This window comes from Aulostomus chinensis, chromosome 9 (genome assembly GCF_037954235.1).
Source record: "Aulostomus chinensis isolate RoL2024-O1b breed Wild chromosome 9, RoL_Achi_v1.0, whole genome shotgun sequence".
Lineage (NCBI taxonomy): Eukaryota > Metazoa > Chordata > Actinopteri > Syngnathiformes > Aulostomidae > Aulostomus > Aulostomus chinensis.
In genome coordinates, this window is record NC_141328.1 from 2,977,115 (window position 1) to 2,996,807 (window position 19,693).

A 19,693-nucleotide genomic window follows, 5' to 3' on the forward strand; every position below is an offset into this window, starting at 1 on the left:
GGCTCTCATGGATCTTCTTCCAGTCATCAACAAACATCTTGTTTTTAGTTGTCGCATCGAATCACTCCGCCCAGTCAGAAAAGTAGTTCCGGCCTCTGGTTTTAGCTTCTGATCTGATCAGGAACCGTTGTTGCACCTGAGAGTGGAGGCGGGGCTAATGACGCCTCATCGCGTGAATGTTCTGGTCCAGACGAGGTAGGTCTGCCGGGATGGGACGGAACTGGACCTGCGAGACAGCAGCACAGGTGTGTCCAGCAGCCATGGAGGGACACACGAACCTTCACTTGTTCAGAAGCGGGAGACGTTCAGAGCACCAACCCATCAACACATCCTGTCTTTATGAATGTGTGTCTGTCTGTTCCGGTGCTTTCATCCTGGTTGAAAAAGAGGATTTGTAGAGCTGTGGCGTGAGTAAAGTCACTGTACGGTAGCACACACACACACACCCTTGTACTTGTATCTTTGTGAGGACTTTCACTGACATAGGACATTCCCTCGCCCCTCACCCTCACCCTAACCATCTCAACTGACCCTGACCCTGACCCTGACCTTGACCCTATCTCCTAACCTGAACCTGATTCTAACCTCAACCCTAAAACCAAGTCTTGACCTTCAAACGGCCCTTTGAAGATGTGAGGACCGGCTAAAATGTCCTCACTCTGTTGGTTAAATACTATTCTAGTCTTCACTATGTAGCAAGTACAAGGACACACACACAGGTTTGCATAGCTATCCTAATCAAGACATTCCATTGACGTCCATTCTTGTGGATATCCCAACCCAAACCCTAATCCTGATCCTAATCCCAGCCTCAGCCTAACTTCAATTAACACCTGAACTCTCACTGTGAGCAGGAACTCATAAATGACGTTGTGCTGCAGAGGGACTGGTCTTTGGTCCCCATGAGGACAAGAGGTCCTGATAAGAGTAAGTGTTTATTCCAGGAAAGGTCTCCAACCAGGAGTGTACACACACACACACTCTCTCTCTCTCTCTCTCTCTCACACTCCTCCCAGTGGGCAGGTGTCAGCAGCAGGAGGTGTCGGAGCGCCAAACCCAAACTTTCCTCCTCGTCCTCGCGGTGGATCAGCGTCATTCTCTCGGTCTACCGGACTACAGGGGGAGGGGGGTTCCCGGGAGTCATGCTCTCGTCCCCGGTTCGTATCAGCTCGCACCACCGGCTCCTCGCTACAAAGCGACCCGACTTGGATCGGCTCTTTTCCCCGTTTCCGCATTCCCGCAGCCGCCGTGCGCACTGCAGCTCAGATCCGCGATCTCAACAGAAAAAACCGGTTCCTCCGGCTGATCCACCCGCCTGCTGCTGCTATGCTCTCAGGCCGCGGACCAGAGAGGAACCGGAGGGCTGCCGGGGTGCTGTCAGCGGGCTGTGAGACGTATTGATCGGTGCTGCTTCATGTCCCGGGATGGAGAACTGCTGCCGCTCCTGTATGCCGTGTTTAAACCGGCTCTGGAACTGGATTTGGCCCGACTTCCGCTACCCGAACGTGCCCAACCACAACCATGTCATCGCCAACCCGGGCGCGGAGATCCGCACGGTGTCCGGCAACATCCGCGTCCCGTCGCCCAAGAAGCGGCCGGTGCAGCTCTACGAGGCGCTCTTCGATTTCGAGGCGCGGAGCGACGACGAGCTGACGGTGCGGGAGGGCGACAAGCTGTCGGTGATCGAGAAGCGGGGGGAGTATGTGCTGGCCAAGAAGCTGACCGGCTCCCTGGAGTCCGGGCTGATCCCGGCCAACTACGTGGCTCTGCTGCAGGACGAGTTCGCCAAACACAAGTGAGTCCCGAACTGCCGACTGGTCTTTGTTTAGGTGCTGCGGAGGGGTCAGAACCAGCAGGTGAATCCTCATGTGCCTCATGGACTGGCTCTGAATGAGGAGGGGGGGGGGGTCATGAGGGGGGCAGTGAGACCTCCTGACCCCGGTGTGACCTCCCGCTGCTGTCGATGATGGATGTGGTCCATCAGTCGATTAATGGGGAGGCTCTCATCTGCAGGGACTGGAGGGCTTTTAGGGGGATCAGGGGAGACCAGGGTCAGCGGTTCCATCATGACTTCAAATCATTACTGCTGGGATTGGAAGGTCGCTTCATGACAGCGTCACACACTGACATGACGTTTGAAGAGAAGAAGCAGCAGCAGCCACACAAACACGACAGAGCAGGAAAGTCTCCCATGTTTCGCTGACCAGGCGTTTCTCTTGCGTCCGGGTCGACCAGGTTTTCGGTCTGGTGTCTGTTGATGACGCGTCACACAGCCGGATGAAGGCTATGAGCTGGAGAGTTTGAAAACCGGCGGTTTCAATAGGTCCCGTTAGCTTCTAGCCTCTGTTAGCCACTCGCTAAATATGAATGTGGCTGGCTCTTCCTGCATTCTGGAGCCACAAAGACAAAAATGCTGGAGGGGTCACGTTTCAAGGTGCCTTTTAGTACTTGAAAGGCAAAATACATTTTTTGCGAGGTATTAATGAAATAAGACTGATGGTCATGGCGGGCGTCAGTAACCTCGAGGAGTCCATCTTGACTCAGAACCAGCATGAACCGAAAACCGTTTCTTTGGTTGTTTCTGCTTCTCCTGGCCGTCCCTGGGTTTTCTGGGGACGCTGAGTTTACTGACTCTGATCCCACTTGGGGGGGGGGGGGGTGCTTGGTCGCCCTCCTGGCCTCTAAGAATCACTGTTTTTTTTCTGCTTGTTTCACAAAGAAAAACTCGATCATCACATGATCTGAAAATGAAAAGAAAAATTGTTGATTTGAAAGCATAAGAACCAGCCCCCCCCCCCCCCCCCCCCCCCCCGCTGTCAGGAGCTCTGGATGCTGCATTAACGGGACGCGTCCCCCCAGCGAGTCGCTGAGATATTTGGAGGTGAATGGCTGGAGCTAAATGTAGCCGAGTGCTCTGCAGCTGCACATCCTCCATTATTCATCCGGCCTGCAGAGAGTCGTCACGTTTCAGCCAAGCCGCCTCTCTGAGCCTGTGACTTCACCGTCTGCTCTTCATTCTGCTGAGCTGACACTGACTTGTCCCGCTGCCCTTAAACGCACCTCCGGAGCTGGAGACACACGTTTGAGTCTGACTCAGAGAGAACAAAAGATGGGCGTCAGCACCGGAGAGTTTCAGGCTGTCACACACAGGAGGAGGCTTGGGAGTAGAAACACTTCCACATTCGGGACACTTTGGAGAGCGACCTCTGATCACCTGCAGCGCCGCTGCAACACTCCTGGAGCCACGGATGTGGACTTTCAGTGACAAGTGTTGGTTTTTCTGTGCTTTTCTGGCAACTTTTGTACAGAAAGGCTGAAAAACAGCTGGTTGCTCCGCCTGCGGTGTGACAAGCAGGTGCCTCCACCTGAGAATCGGACGTTTCCTCAGAAGGTTTCCGTCAGGTTGACATCTGCGGCTGGACGACGGCGACATCAAATTCCTCTGAGATGATCAGTACCTTTTAGTAATGCCGGCACGTTTTACTGGCAGCTGCTAATTACGCCGCCGCCATGTCATGTGACTAAGCCCCTGAAAAGAAGCGCTTGTATTAATTCAACGCGCTCAACGTGTTCCCAGGGATGGAAGCGAAGGCCTTCTCTCTTTTTTTCACACACAAATTGATCAAGAATCGATGAAGAACCGACCAGTGAACATCCGTATCGATGAAATGGTGTCAGTCGCCACCCCAGTCGAACGTTTGCTCGCTCCCTCCCTCCGCCTCCTCATTGCCTCAGAAGTTGAGAGGCAGCGAAGAAAACTGACCTTAGGCCACCGAACAAGCTGATCAAGATTCTATTTCCCACATCAAATATTAATGAAATATATTTCGGTGTTTGCCACCCGGCCGCCACGTTGACAGCCACACCAGGTCGCCGCCCCCAGCGTCCAGACGTGTCTCCGTCACGGTGGTGCGCTTGGAGTGAAGCCCTGCGTCCTCCAGGAAACAAACCCACCGACAAATTCTTCTCACGTTCTTGTGCTTTTGTGCTGGTTCTGATTCATCAGGAGACCCGGCGCCGGTGCACCTGCCCCACGCCGCCGTCCTCACCTGTACACACTTGAGTCACACTCATATCACGTAAACACACACTGTTAGTCCCTGCCATGATCTCACACACACACACACAAGTTGAAACCAGCCTCACGCAGACTGAGCGGGTAGTAGTGGGAAGATTATTTGTGAATGAAAGTGGTCGTTACAGTGACTGGATCAATATTTGTAGTACTTGTAGTACCCGGCAGTGTACTACTGCTCGTATCTTTATCTCCAGGTCTCCTTCGCCTGCTTGTTGTTGGTTTCAGTGAAACCTGAGCATCACGTAGAGCCGACCCGCCCTGCTCGCTCACTTCAAGTAAATACAGGCCTGTTTCTGTCTGAGCAACCAGGCAGCACCAAACGATCGCAGAGCTCTGAGAATGTTAGCATGATAGCCGCTAACAGGTGGCGCTAACCTGCCAGGTCCACTGTTTGTGTATCTAATGTTTACCTTCTTCACTCTGTAACTGTCAGCTTGCAGCTTTGTGTGTGTGTGTGTGCGTGTGTGTGTGTGTGTGCGCGCTTGCTTCTGCTTGTCTGACTTGTGCTGGTGTTTTTGTTTCGCCTGTGGTCCCTTTGTCCGTTCATCCCACCGTCCTCTCGTCTCCGTGTGCGTCCCATCTCTCAGGTGGTACTACGGGAACATCAATCGCATGAAAGCTGAGAAGCTGCTGCTGGCTTCCCAAAACAAAGATGGCTCCTTCCTGGTTCGCATCAGCGAGAGTCACAGTGACGAGTACACCATCTCTGGTAAGCATCACAGCAGTGACCTCTGACCCTCCCTCCCTACCTCATCTCTTCCTGCTGTGTCAGAGGTTCTTGTTGGAAATGGTCAGCAAGCAAGCGCTGCTTTGATGACATCACCCCGAGGTTTCACAGCGATTTTCTTTTTAAATGACACAAACGCAGACCACCTGACCTGAGCAGAACCACAGAAACTGTTTGGAAAAGTGCAGATGACTTGAGGAGACACTCAGCAGGTGATTGGATGAACCGTCTGTCTGTCAGCGTTTGACTTCGACCAATCAGATCAGCGAGCTCAGGAAAAGCCTTGCCAAGAATGACCAGAATGAAATGTGCGATTTATTTTTGGGAAAAAAAGAATTTTGAAAAAATATCTAAGTGCAGTTATTTTGCCCCATGATTGCAATGATATAAAAACAAAGGCAAAATGATATTTTTACACATCATTAACGCCCCGCTAACATCGCCGCTAACCACAGGCGCCGAGTGACTTGGCCGTTAGTTGATAGTTAACGATGACGATATTATCTGTTTAAATCAAGCTGATACGCTCCCATTCACACGGGTCGTTTTGGCTGAAGTGGAATTTTAAGTTCATGTTTACCGCATCGTTGCCTCAAGAGCAGGCTGGAGGGAACTGAGCTGACAGGAGCACCAGTTAAGGGACCGGTGCGTTTTAGAAAGGCTCGTTTGCCGATTCGCCGCTGACTTGATCTTCGGCGCTAAGACCTAAAGCTGTGGCGTCGGTGCGGGATGGGGATCAGAGGAAGATGATTTCTGTTCTTGGCGAGTGTAAACAAACGTGCTGATGAGGATGATGATGGTGAAGGTGACGGCGCGCTGGTAGCAGGAACTGCAGTCATCTGGGTTCTCATCAGATTCCACATTCATGACGTGTCAGCCGGCAGCGAGGTGAACCTCACGACATGAGCAGACTCTAAAACCTGGTCCTGCCTCCTCCAGCTCATTTCTCTCCCTCCATTCCTCACAACATCATCCTTTCTTTTCTTTTCTCTCCATCCGTCTTCCTCAAGGACCCTCAGGTCTCGGGGGAGAACTAGACTTCAGGTCCACCTCATTAGCTCTAGTATCTGCCAGGCAGAGACATCCTAACGATTGCTGTGTAACATGTTAACGCCGACTCTGGCGTCCCTCTTCCAGCCCGGAGCGAGGGGAAGGTGTACCACTTCAGGATCCAGCGCTCCTCCATCGGCGCCTACTTTGTGTCTGATAAAATCTCCTTCGCCACACTGGGAGAGCTGATCTCCTACTACCAGAAGAACAATCGCAGCCTGGGAATCCTGCTGGAGGAGCCCTGTGCTCAGCAGGTACCCCCCCCCCCCCACACACACACACACACACACACACACACACACACAAACACTGACTGGGTTCATATCTAATCTATCACTTCACAAAGCAGCATTATATTATGGCCTCTCACACACTCTCAACCTCAAACGTTCTCGTCCCCAGGACACAGCCTTGTGTATTACCTGCATGTATTGTTATTGTCGGGTGTTTGAGGCCGGATGACTCCTGAGCTTCCGTGTGAAGGCTCTGCAGCGTGAATAAGCAGCAATCCGGAGTTCCCAAACGAGGAATTTCTTCCATTTTGAAGTCTGGTTTGAAAGTCAGAAAGGAAACAGAAAACTAAACTGTGCGACATCTCGGCAGCTAACTGAAGCGCTGCTAACATCTCACCCTCCGCACAAGAATCGAGGCGACGCAAACATCCACTTCCTGGTTTGGCGCCCGTTCACAGTCACACAGAACCAGAAGGGTTCTGGTTCATTTTTAGCTCCAATCAAAGTGTTTGTGGGTTACTGAGCACGCGGCTGGGGGGAGAAGGCGGGGATCCCACCGAATGATGACTGAGAGTTTGTGTGTCTTGTTAGCCATTAGCCTCCATTAGCTTCAAGCTAAGTACACGTAGCCGCTTCTTTCTGCATTCTGGAGTCTCAATAAAAAAATAACATAGAAGAGGAGGAAAACCATCTTTTGTGAGCTAAAGTCTCCGTTTACTGAGTTTTTGAAAGCTGGAGTTCACTTTTGCTTGGTTGTGGATTTTCTTCACTTGATAAAAATGTTCACAATCACAGCCGCCCAATCAAAAGTGTCAGCCTGGGGTGGCTCGCGAGGCTCCGGGTTAAGTTCCAGAATGTTCCGTTATCTTTTCAGCTGAGCATCTTTTGTCTTTGCAGTGGGGAATCATTATTATTCATAAATTCAATCAACAGGCACACATAGTTGAATAGTAATTAACCAGAGTAACCGTTTTAGAAGAAAATAAGTGTTCAGTGTCTATCTACAGACTTTCACTTCAAACTAGGAAGCACACACACACACACACACACACACACCCTCTCCTCCAGTGACCTCTGAGGACCTGGGGAACACCTGCAGAGTCGCGCTGAAGGTTTCAGGAACGTGGAGATGTTGCAGCTGTCAGTGACTCCTCCCTCTTCTCTCTTCCCTTCCAGCAGAGGCTGTGAGGCGACGGACACATGAGGCAGAAACACACTCACACACTCCTCATGCAGACGTGAACACACACACACACACACACACACACACCTTTCTGTTCTAAATAATTTTCATTCCAAGTGATTTTTTTATTATTACTCACTAAGATTTGTTTTTGTTATATTGACTGTTATTAGCAGTAGATCTCTCACTCTTAACTTTATTTATATATTTATATTTTTATTTATGTGTCGTTTGCATTTCCCGGCCGCTGCTGTGGACACCCCTCACCATGTCCCTCTCCTGATTGACTGCATCTGTTAGCAGCTTATCTGAGCCAAACCGCGTTCCACTAATTCATCATTTAAGTCTCTAAACACAGCAACAAATCTGCTCTTAGCAAATGAGGCCCCCAGGATCGTTTGGATCGTATTGAAATTGTTGAAAATGATCCCAGCAGTCAGCTGGTCACTGATGTGGCGCCTCTGCAGAAACGTTGCTGCCTGAGTCAAAACTGCAAGTCTGGTTGGTACAGGGAGGGGATAGAAACGTGTCTGGCTCATTTTTGTAATTTGCATATTTAATATTCACACTCAAACACTTGAGGCATGATTGTGTGAATCTGGTGCGTGTCGATCCACAAGTAGAAAAATTCCAGGACATAAAGGAAAGTCAGGGATTATGAGGTTCTTAATCCTGTAGCATGAATAATTCCAGCTGACAGAGTTTCGAGGTGTTTCTGTCAGTCAAACACTGGAGGAATTCTTCAAAAAACTTAAAATCCTTCCGCTGGGTTTCCATCCGTGAGTTCATCATTCCTGCGTTCACCAGAACGTTCTTCTCCTTTGAAAGCACTCAGGTTTTGATGGGCATGATGATGAAAATCTGGCCCACGTGTGAGATTCAGCACTCATTTGTAGTGCCTTGAAGTGATTCGTCACCCAAAAGGTGTATTTTGTTTTTCAAGTACTCACAAGTACTCACAAGGAGGTGTCCTGAGCCCACAAGGATGTGTTTTACCTTCTGTGTTTGTGACCCCATAATGTGGGCGGAGCCAGCCACGTATATGTAGCTTGAAGCTCACGGAGACTGACCGCTAATCTCAGTTTGTTTGTTGCTGGAGTGAATTATAATCCTGGGCTTCTGTCTCCAGTCCTACGCTCAGTAACACACACACACACACACACACACACACGCACGCGCGCGCTTTGATTTGAGCTCAGAACTAACAACAACACTTCAGAAGGCTTCCAGCTTGTTTCTTGGGGGCTCGGCCCCAATTTGTGAGTTCTTGAGAGACAAGACCCTCTTTCTGGGTGAAGCAGCCCCTCAATAACGAAGGTAGTGTTTATAGTTCCGTGCTTTTTTCAGCAACGCCGAACCATCGTGGCACCGTTCAACAGAGACACTTGTTTAACGAGGAGTAAAGTACTGGGGAAACAGAAGGTCTTGACATTTCTGGGAGTTTCTGGTATCAAAGAATGGCGTCGAGCCTGAATGCCTTTGTGTTTTGGGGGAAGTCAGACTGACGTCTGCTGGGCTGTTTGTTGAAACTTCAGCACCAAAGAATAAAAAGCCTGCAGTCGCTCGTCCATTTGAATCGTTCAGAACCCGAAGCAAAGCAGCGCTGATGCGTGAGAGGGGTTTGTGGCGAGCAGCACCGGATCGACTCACCCCTTTATCTGATGTGGTTTGATTCTGTTTAGCAGTTCACTGGCTGTCAGATTCAGACGTGAACGGCGGCTTTTTGAGTTTTGACGTTTTGTTTTTTCTTACCGAATCATTTCACCAATGTTTCCTTTTCATGCTTCTCAAGGTGTTTGATCAACAGACCAAAATGTTTGATAGCTCTTGATTGTTAAATAAATTGCTTCAAATGTCAGGAACGTGTGTGTTTATTTTCATTTCTTCATTCACGTGTCGATCATCACAGCTGGAAACCCACAGGAACGCCGTTCTTGAACCCTTCAGCTTCACGTCCTTGTGTTTTCGAGGTCACGCGTTCTGGAACCGATGTTTTCCCTGCTTACAAACAACAACAAATATGTGATTTATAGGCTTTTCCAGATGTTTTAGAAATAAAGAAAAATTGGCCAAAATGGGCTGAATAATCGAATGCTGCGCATCTCTACTGGTTCATGGATGAGACAGGTCAACGTGTAAACATCAGCTGACAGCATGGACAGACCGCTCCCTGCACATATACTAAATATTTCATTTTTAATACAACTACTTTTTCCCAGCTGTCTTCATGTACTTTTACTTGAACTCTAAATTTTTAACTCCTAAATCTCAGTTATCTGCCCCACAAGTCCAGTGTCAGCCTCTGGACCTGAGAGCGAAACCAGGTCAGAAGCACACCGCCCGTCACTCATCAATCAGATGCTCAAGATCAGATTAGCGTCAAGAAAGTCGGACTCGTTTTGCAACGTTCCTACATGGAAGCGTCGCGTACTACCAGGCGGGTGTCTGGAGGAAGGAAGTCTGCTGCAGGGATCACGATCACACGCAGCAGGACTAATAACTCCACCCCATGTTGGTGTTTAGCTGACTCAGCATCTCCTGTTGTTCAGGTGAAAGTGATGAGTCAAACTATTAACCTGTAACACAACATGTCGACACCACGGTGCTGCTGCTGAGTGTGTTGTAGCTGTTAGCCGCTGGTTCTGTGGACTCACCTCTCCCTTTCTCCCCCCCTCCCCCCCGCAGCGGGAGCTGTTCGACATGGAGCCGTGGGAGAGGCCACGGGAGGAGTTCAGACTCCACAAGAAGCTGGGGGAGGGGCACTTTGGGGAGGTGTGGGAGGCTCTGTGGACCACGGAGAACAGGAAGGTGGCCATAAAGATGCTCAAACAAGGTGCGGATGCAGACTCCTGCTGCGACGTTTCCACCATGACGTGAATGACTGTTGTTCTCTGTTAGTTCATCGTTGAGATGGAACGACAGGCCCTACTTCTTCTTCTTCTTCTCAGTGTCAAGTTGTTCGCCCCCCTCCCAGCAGAGGTTTTACACTGAAATATTGACAGCAACATATATTGAACTCTAAAGGAACAACTTTTAGGTAAAGTCTCTCGTCGTCCTGCGCCCCCTGAGACGGACGAGAAGAGAGAAACCCTTCTCTCCTTTGATGTAATAGGGAGCATGCTAGTTAGCGTAGCATAATGAATGTTAATGGGAAGGGGATGTTAGATCAGGTTCAGGATGAGTAGTCTTCCTCTCATCCTCTGGGACTAAGTCGGTCATTATTAGAAGCAGCGGTCGCTCTCTGGCCAGTTCAGTGGTTTCTAGTCTCGTCTCCTCCTCTTCCTCCTCCAGAGGACACGAAGCAGGACGAGTTTGTGAAGGAGGTCCAGGCGCTAAAGAGCCTCCACCACCCGAAACTGATCCAGCTGCTGGCCATGTGCTCCCGAGGAGAACCGGTCTACATCATCACCGAACTCATGTGCAAAGGAAGCCTCAAGTCCTACCTCGCCTGTGAGCGCTCAAACACACACACACACACACACACACACACACACACGTCCCTTAGAAATCAAAGATATTGTCACTTTTCTACTGCATCTATAGCCCTGATAAATTAAGAATTCTTTTTTATTTTGACCGTTTAACCTTCAAACCAGCCTCTGACGGAGGGAGGATGAGTCAAAATGTCTCACGAGCTACAAACGTCCCCGCGGTGAGGACTTCAACCTGAAACTGTCTGTCAGATGTCCTGGATGAACCAGGGTCAAAGATCTGATTGAAGAAAAAAAAAAAAACTGCCAGCAATTGCGCAACAGCAGTTCCTCAGCAACAAGTGGGATTGGTTCACTTCCTGTTACTGAACGCCACCCGGCTGCTGTCTGTACATCAACGCTCCGCTGCTGCTTTAACATGCAAAGAGGTTTAGAAGCTAAAGTTAATTTAGCTTTTCTTGAGCATTTCTACCGTTACCTCTGATATATTTTCGGAAAGCCCGTTGAAACAGTATTCAGGCTGAGTGACGTTAAATCTCTCCTCGGAAATCCAAAGTGAATGGAATTATAATCTGGGTTCTGGCAGCTCCGCTCGGCAGTGAAATGCTGCTCTGACGTTTTACACAAGGCTTTAATCACCAGGAGCCTTAGAGAGCAGGAGGTTTTATTAGGATCGCTCTCATTCCAGTAGATGCGTGCGTGTGTGTGTGTGTGCGTGTGTGTGTGTGTGTGTGTGTGTGCGTGACCTCACTGAAACGATCCACCTGTAGTCCACAATCTGCTCCGTGGCAGCACCCATGAAACCCAAACACAGGCGTTAACACTTGTCATTTTCTCAGTCTTCCTCATGGAAATATCCCCTTTTTGAAAGTCATCATGGTACATTTTCTGTTTGTTAGTATTACATGAGTGAACTTACACCTGCAGGTAGCGACAAACCTCACACTTCAGCCGGCATGTCCCTGTGTGTGTGTGTGTGTGTGTGTGTGTACATGAAGGAGCAGACTAATGCTCCACTGTGGAGCAAATGTCACTTCCTGCGTCCACTAATGTTGGTTCCATCAGGCTCATCCTGTAACCACTAGGTGGCGCTGACGACTTCAACTATGCTTTTAGACGTCCCTGGGCCGGGACTCAAACATCTGACCATGTGGAGTCCAGTTACGATGGGTGCATGTTTGATTGTGAACCATCAAACCGACCACATCCTAGATGGATCGAGTCCAGCCACAGGGGGCGGGGGCTCTAATCTGATCCAAAAGTTAGCGGGCTCTTCCTTGTCCCCTCCTACACCCCCCTCCCCACTGGTGAAAATTAGTCTCCTCCTTAGTGATAGGAATACTATCAAGCAATATAAATAATCAACATGAATATATACTGTATATGTCTATATACATCGCATGAAAGCGTCTAATGTTTCTGTCTGCTGGACATTCGTGTGTGTGTGTGTGCGTGTGCGTGTGCGTGTGCGTGTGGCTGCAGCGGCTGAGGGCCAGGTGCTGACGTCAGCTCATCTGATCTACATGGGCAGTCAGATCGCCGAGGGCATGGCCTACCTGGAGGACAGGAACATCGTCCACAGAGACCTGGCAGCCAGGAACATCCTGGTGGGAGACGATCTGGTCTGCAAGGTGGCCGACTTTGGACTGGCTCGTATTATTAAGGTCAGCAGCGTGTGTGTGTGTGTGTGTGTGTGTGTGTGTGTGTGTGTGTGTGTGTGTGTGTGTGTGTGTGTGTGTGTGTGTGAGTGAGAGACAGAATCCTAAATCAAGAACCTGTCTCTGAGGGACAGCCTGAGTGGTTCATTACCATGAACTTTTCACCTCCGCAAAAGATCTTGAACATAAAGGTACAACTCACAGGTGTGCTGAGTGCTTTTGTTTGAGTGAAGCCACACTGTGGTGATCACCAACTTGTAACATGTCAGTATCGTGTTAAAAAGTTACACAATCAAATCACTTTTTTGTCCTTGAAATGTTCAACCTGACATCACGCTGCAGCATCCAATCACATGAGCAGGCGATCAAACCGGAGGAGGGGCTTAATTATGATGTAGCATTGTTGCATTCTGCTGCTAGGCAGCAGGGTGGAGCAGTGGTCCTCACTGTGACCCCCCAGCAGGAAGGTTGTGGGTGGAGCCCCGGCTGCAGGACCGGGTCTTTCTGTGTGAGTCTCCATGTTCTCCCTGTTCCTGCTGGGTTCTCTCTGGTACTCCAGCTTCCTCCACAGTCCAAAGACATCAAGAGGGACCAGGTTAATCCAGACTCTAAATTGACCGTAGGTGTGGCTGGGAGAGCCAATGGTTGTCTGTCTCTATGTGTTGGCCCTGATGGACTGGTGACCTGTCCAGGGGGAAGGCTGCTGGGATAGGCTCCACCCCCCCACCCCCCGTGACCCTTTACAGGATAAGAGGTAGAAAATGGATGGATGGATTCTGCTGTTACCCGAGCAAACTGGAACATGGAGGAATCAACCATCGCAGGTTAACGGGAAGTCGGTGTTTTAGTAAACGGTGAAGTGACGCCGTCTTTATGGATCTTCAGCATTCAGGGAGAGTTACAGAAAGAAGAAGACAAATACAGGAAGTTTATGACACATTTTAGACGCACATTCCTGCCTGTGTGCATTTTCTAAAACTAAAACATGAACATCTGTCTTCCATGTCTCCAGGACAGTGTGTACACAGCCAGCCGAAGCACAAAGATCCCGGTGCGATGGACGGCACCCGAGGCAGCGATTTACCAGAGATTTTCAGTCAAATCAGACGTGTGGTCGTTCGGGGTGCTGCTGTATGAGATGATGTCACGTGGCAAGATGCCTTATGAAGGTAAATGTCTGAACAACAGAAACGGCAGCTGAACGTGAGCTCGACTGTTGTGTTGCAGTGGGTTTCCCAAGAACACACCAAGAGCATTAAGTGATTCTCATCAAATCTTAATAAGTACAATTGTCAGTTATATTTGTTTTTTTAATGACATTCATGACAATAAAGCGGAACTTTACATTAATTTTAATATTCCCAGCAGCAGAAGTCCAAATATCCAACGGAGAGGAGCAGCAGTGTGATTCATTAGTGGTTTTTAACAGTATTTGAAAGACAACAGAGCTGAACAAAGCAATACTTCACCCAAAAAGTGTATTTTGGATTTCAAGAACTCACTAACAGGAGTCTTGAACTCACAAAGATGCTGTTTTGCCCCCTGCATCACTTCTTTGTGACTCCAGAACGCATGAAGATTTAGCTTGAAGCTAATCGGTGAAGAATCGCTGCCCTTCCACTTCTGCTCCAATCATTTGTCAGCGAGCCGTTCATCCTAATTCAGAGCCCTGTCCTTAAGTAATGTACCACCTGTCTCTCAAGGTTCTCGGCTAAATCTTTGGTGTCTTCTGTGAGCAGCGCTCGTGTTTTTAACACGTTTTTTTTTAACAAGCTCTTTTTGTGCATGAAAACTGAATATTGAACTTCGCCTTTTCCCCTCTTCCTCCCCTGCTTTTATATTTAGGAAAAAGCAATAAGGAAGTGTTGGATCTGCTGTCATCGGGCTTCCGTCTGCCCTGTCCAACACGCTGTCCTCAGAATATATATCGCATCATGATGGACTGCTGGGCCGCCGAGCCCTCAAAGAGACCCTCCTTCCACGCCCTGCATAGCCAACTAGATAGCATATATGCTAGGATATATTTCAAGACCATAGAGGTATAGGAGGAAGGAAGGAAGGCGAGGACAATGAGACAGGTCAAAGGTCCAGGACATCTGCTGCAGCGGGATGGACTCCAATCAGATGAAGGACAGAAAAGATGAAAAACATGGATGGCTTTGCCAGATGATGGACAAGAACTGGCAAGAAGTTTGTTCTTCACCGGCACTACAGGGTATATTCAGTTTTTAACATTACGATGTGAAAAGACAGACAGAGCGAGGAGACGAGGAAAAACTGGAGGCAAATGCGGAGATGAAGAGATGTTCGCCAAATAAAAGACAGAAGAGCATCATCAGTTTCTTGGACAGGTGAATGAGGACTGATAATCACCTGAGGAAGGTGTGTAAATACACTCGGACGTGAGACAAATCCTCTGCACATTCACAGCACCAACTGTTTTTAATTTTATACCCTTTTTGTGTTTTATAAATGATATTTTGTTACTTCTGTATGTGCAAGCCACAGATCAGGACTCTATCACTTTTCCACAAAGACGGCGCTGAAAGAGGCTACGTGCAATATTTAAGGGCTTGCTGGGTTTTTAGCCACGTTAGCTGCCTGGTGCTAACCATGCTGCTTTCTAGACCAACAATTGAGCAATGCAGAATGAGGTATTTTTGTAGTCCAACAGGAAGTTAGCATGTCAGGGATGAGGTATTTTTGTCGTCCAACAGGAAGCTAGCCTGGCAGCAATGAGGTATTTCTGTAGTCCAACAGGAAGTGGTCATCTCCATGGTTCTCTACCAGCAGCCAATAGGACTGCTCCATGTGACTGTGGGTGATTGAACCAGTAAATCAGCTCTGGTGAACAAAAGTTGATGATCTTCCAGGTTCAGTTCATCAAGATCATCTTCACTAATGGACCCCTCTGATGATGCTGGAAGCCTGAATGCAACCGTTTGCAGTGCTAAGCTAAAGTTCACCTATGAAGGAGCTACGCCAGGGTCACATGACTGCAACGTCACCACCACTAAGCTTCAGACTTCTTCTGTTTTCACTCTGATGATCTTTAAAATGATACTTCACCCAACAAGGTGTTTTTTTACTGCTGCGACACCACAAACAGAAAGACCCAGCCACGTATATCCAGGGTGACCAGGCACACAACGGCCAGTTCAGCTGAGCAGGCCAGCTGCTGGCACGGGAGTTCAGATCAAAGCGTTTGTCGGTTACTGAGCACGCGGCTGGATGAAGAAGACACGGATTACACCAGTTTTGTTGTTGTTAGCCATCAGGCGCCATTAGCCTCAAGGTAATAAATGTGGCTGGCTCTTTCTGCATTCTGTAATGCGGGAGGGGAAAAACATCTTGAGCTCAAGACACCAATTATTGAGCACTTGAAAGACAAAATACCCTTTTTTTGGTGACATATCACTTTCATGAGCACCTCTGTTGTCAGTTGTTGGCAACCGCCTTTTTAAAGACCGATAAAAGCTACAAAGCTCACAAGTGTGGTTTTATCGTAGAAATGTTAAAACAGCTCATGTCAGACTGTAGGCAGAAACCCACTGATGAGGGAACGAGCCGCTCACAGTGCTAATTTGTTTCTGGGTTTTAGGACTCATTCCTGCACGGCTCTGCTTGGCCTGGACTGGAATATTTATGAACATCGCATCATTAAATTAGGTTCAATATTCAAGTTTCTTTTTCCCGTCACTCCAGGGCCAAGGTAATTTGGCTCATCCAGTACTCATTATGGTGGAGGTACAGTGTTAAACATGAACCCAGTTCCCAGTTACACACTGAGGCTGGAAGGACGGTTTGGATTTTCCTGCGACATTCAATGCCGAATGATTTTCTTTTGTAATAATTCCTCCTCTCTCTACGTGCCATAGAATAACCCTCCTGAACACTGCAAAAGTTGCTGGTCAGTATCCAACGACCTTCCTCTGACTCCTCAGGACTCAGGAGTTCCAGCTGAAAAAATGCATTCATGCATAGAGCAATGCCTTTTTCCTGCTGATCCTCTTGAACTTCCTATTTTCTTCCATTTCTTCAGCCTGACATCATGTCCATATTAGCATATTTCTTGTGTTGCAGCTGTTGCAAAAGCAGCCGACAAATATTTTTTTGCAAAAGCTGCAACATAGAACATTGAGCTAACTACTAACTGAACATGATGTGCTGTCATCACCAGACAGGGTTGCTACTGGGCCATTAAATGTCGATCGTCAGTTGTAGAGCTGCAGTCGTAGGACTCGACTGTAGTATTTAAACGAGACAAAACTGATGAAATACCCGCCGATGGAGGCTGGTGGATCGTTGGAGGGGTCAAAGTAAACACTGATTTGCAGCTGAGATTCTAGCTTACTTGTCGTTAGAACCGTTACATAACAAAACAGTAATTTTCCCCCAGTCTATCCCTACCCCACACATTTCACAGGTAACATTCCTTAACCAGCATGTTGCGATATCGTGTAACAGCCCAGGTTTTTCCTGTCTTCTGATTTCGACCACAATGTATTTCCAGAAATGGTTGTTAATCAAACAGTGGTTTAACGGGGATAAATAACTACATGCCCTGAGAGCAAACACCCTTAGGCTTTGTATTTGCCTCGAAACTTCAAATTTTGAAACAGATTTCAGGGGGTAGACAATGTGCTGGCAAAAAGAAAGCTAACTGGCTACAAGTGAGCAAGCTAGCAGCCTGGAAGCGTTCCATGTGGATATCCCACACATCTGTGGTGGAATTAGACAAAATGAGCTCCTCACCCTGGGCTGATTAGCACGCATTTCTCTGGCTTTGCAGGGTTGTGGTACGTAAACAACCCAAAACCTACATACTCCACGTGTGTATGATGAATTTTTTTTTAAATTTCGCAGGTATGTTAAAGTGCTGCTACTTTGCTGTCACTGCAGTAGGTGGAGTTTGCGTCATCTGAAGCATTCGTACGGAGGTAATAACAACTGATGTCACCACCATTTAATGGACTGAAAACATCTGCAGGGGGCGATTTTTCAATGTATATAAGGCTTGGTAGTGTTTTATTGGAAGAAAAAAAATCAGAGACTTGATGTTTGGATGCACGCTAGCACGGATCAGTATGTTAGCATGCTAATTAGCATACCTGCTAAGCCTTAGCAGGTGAGTGTGCCAACTTGCCATACCCACCTTTCATCCACCCTGAGTGTATGTTTTCTGGGCTCCGGGGCGCCGGGTGTGGCTGTACTCGCCTTGTTACCCCACCAGTGTAAAGTATTTTTTGAGCCTACCTTCTGGTATGAAGTTTGATAAAGGTTTGGCGACATGTTGCATATGTAAAAGTTTATCCAGAATATTTTGGGAAGTGATTTTATCTCCCTGTTATGCATGACGGCGGGCCGGGGCTTGAACAGCCAGCAGGTCACAGTGCCATTCGAGCTCTTGCCTACAATTATGGCCAGTTACAACTAGAGTGCCTATGTTTACACTACAGACTGTACAAGCACTAAACTACACAACGTGGACTGTACAGAACAATAAACACGAAGAACACTGAGTCTTGCACACCGATCAGTCCCATCAAGGAGACTTGTTTTGCACCATGAAATTGTACAACAATGATGCAATGCAATTTGAGAACAATGCAACTTTGATCTTTAATGCTTGACATGTACTGCAGACGAAGCCAAGTTCAGGAAACTTGAGCCATAATCACCAAATCACCAGATTGAGTCCCATGTATTATGAGTGCCGTCAGGTACCGAACACCAGTGATGCAAATATAATAAAGTATTTTACGTATTATTTTGGAATGTGCTCCTGATTACAACTGACTGCCTGACCACACTTGTTATTAAAGGCTCCATAAGAGAGGTCAAGTTTGTCCTGAATACTTGGAACAAGAGGGATTAAGTAGTTTTTGAAGGAAAGAGATTACAGGGGGATTTTAATTTGGGCTGTGCCGTATCATACAGTTGATGTTTATTAAGTGTCGTGGGACCACAGGGTTTTGAGAAGTATTTTTACACGATATGTATTGTTGTGTTAAAACCCACTTCTTTTGAGCTAGCCACTGAAGATCCAACGATGGCATTGGAAGCTCTGGGGAAAACAGTCAAGCAACTGAAACATGAGAGAACCCTTGCTAAAAGTGCCATCACAAAACAAGTCAATTATCTCAGCAGGACTGCAGCTCAAATGATGTAGCAGGAACTACAAGACGAGTTCTTTAAACTTTCCTCTCTGGCGAGGAATGTACTTGAAAGAAATGATGAATACAGGGAATCACTGCTGGCGGACCTTGAAGCTGAAACCGATGAAGGTGAAGAAGTCAAACTGGAAGTACAGCAGCAAAATGAGGTAGAGAATGTGAAGGAAGACTTAAAGAGATTCGACAGAAGGTTCAGAACAATCTTTGGCCCAGGTATGGAGAGAGTGAAGTGACAACTACTATCCAAGAGGCAGGGGCTGCTTGTGATGAAGCTCGTTCAATACCTGTGACTGCCATCAACAGAGATGGATTTGAACTACAGTGGGAAAGGATAAAGACCCTGGCCAAAGACGTGGCCACAAGCCTGACTAAATGGAAAAGATGGATTCCGGATGAAGGACCTGATGGCACTTGTCAGCGGCACTGAAGCCAGAAGGGTGCCATTTCTCACGGCACAGAGAATTGCAGAGGAGGAGAGGAGAGGAAGAGTCCCCCAGCCCCCCCAGGAAGCTCCACAACCAGCGCCCAGACTAAAACCAACCAGTCTACCAAAGTTCACTGGAGTGAAGAGGATTTTCTACAGATAGAGGAGAGACTGGGAAAACCTCCAGAGACAAGGTGAACCAACAGGCTCAATAGAAGTAAAAAAGTTACAGCTGTTGGACAGTGTGGATGAGCGAATAAGGAGAGATCTCCGCCTGTCAACCTATAATAATGCTGAAGACATCTTCAGAGTACTTGAAAACAGGTATGGCAACAACACTACAGTTGCATTGGAAATAATTGAGGAGCTTGAGAAGATTCCAGTCCTAAAGTCAAACCAGCCAAGAAAAGTGATAGACCTCATCCAAAGCACGGAGAAGGCCTTGGACGATCTCTCAGAGCTGGGCAACACGGGGGCCATCAACAACCCTCTCATGATAAAATCAATAGAAAGCAAACTGCCCCATAACATGAAAAGAGACTCGTTAACTTTCATGGTCAATCCTAAAAATCGCATCACACCAGACACACCAGACAATCACTTCCACAGTCTCCTCACATTCCTGAAGACACAGGAGGAAATCTTAGAGAGACTGGAGCAACTAGGGGTAAGTGAAAAGTTTGAAAAGAAACCTACTTACCCCTTATTGTCCATGGAGTTGGAGGCATGACCA

At 47.9% G+C, this 19,693-nt stretch overlaps 1 protein-coding gene across 1 annotated transcript; it reads left to right on the plus strand.

The window, feature by feature from the left end:
• The first annotated feature begins 1,027 nt into the window (after window positions 1-1,027).
• Window positions 1,028-18,262, plus strand: srms (src-related kinase lacking C-terminal regulatory tyrosine and N-terminal myristylation sites). The gene is made up of 8 exons (XM_086213099.1): window positions 1,028-1,795; window positions 4,666-4,787; window positions 5,943-6,109; window positions 9,957-10,104; window positions 10,563-10,721; window positions 12,185-12,366; window positions 13,373-13,529; window positions 14,206-18,262. Exons 1-8 carry the CDS (start codon window positions 1,425-1,427, stop codon window positions 14,403-14,405), a joined length of 1,506 nt encoding a protein of 501 aa, XP_086069225.1. The 5' UTR covers window positions 1,028-1,424; the 3' UTR covers window positions 14,406-18,262.
• The last annotated feature ends 1,431 nt before the right edge of the window (window positions 18,263-19,693 follow it).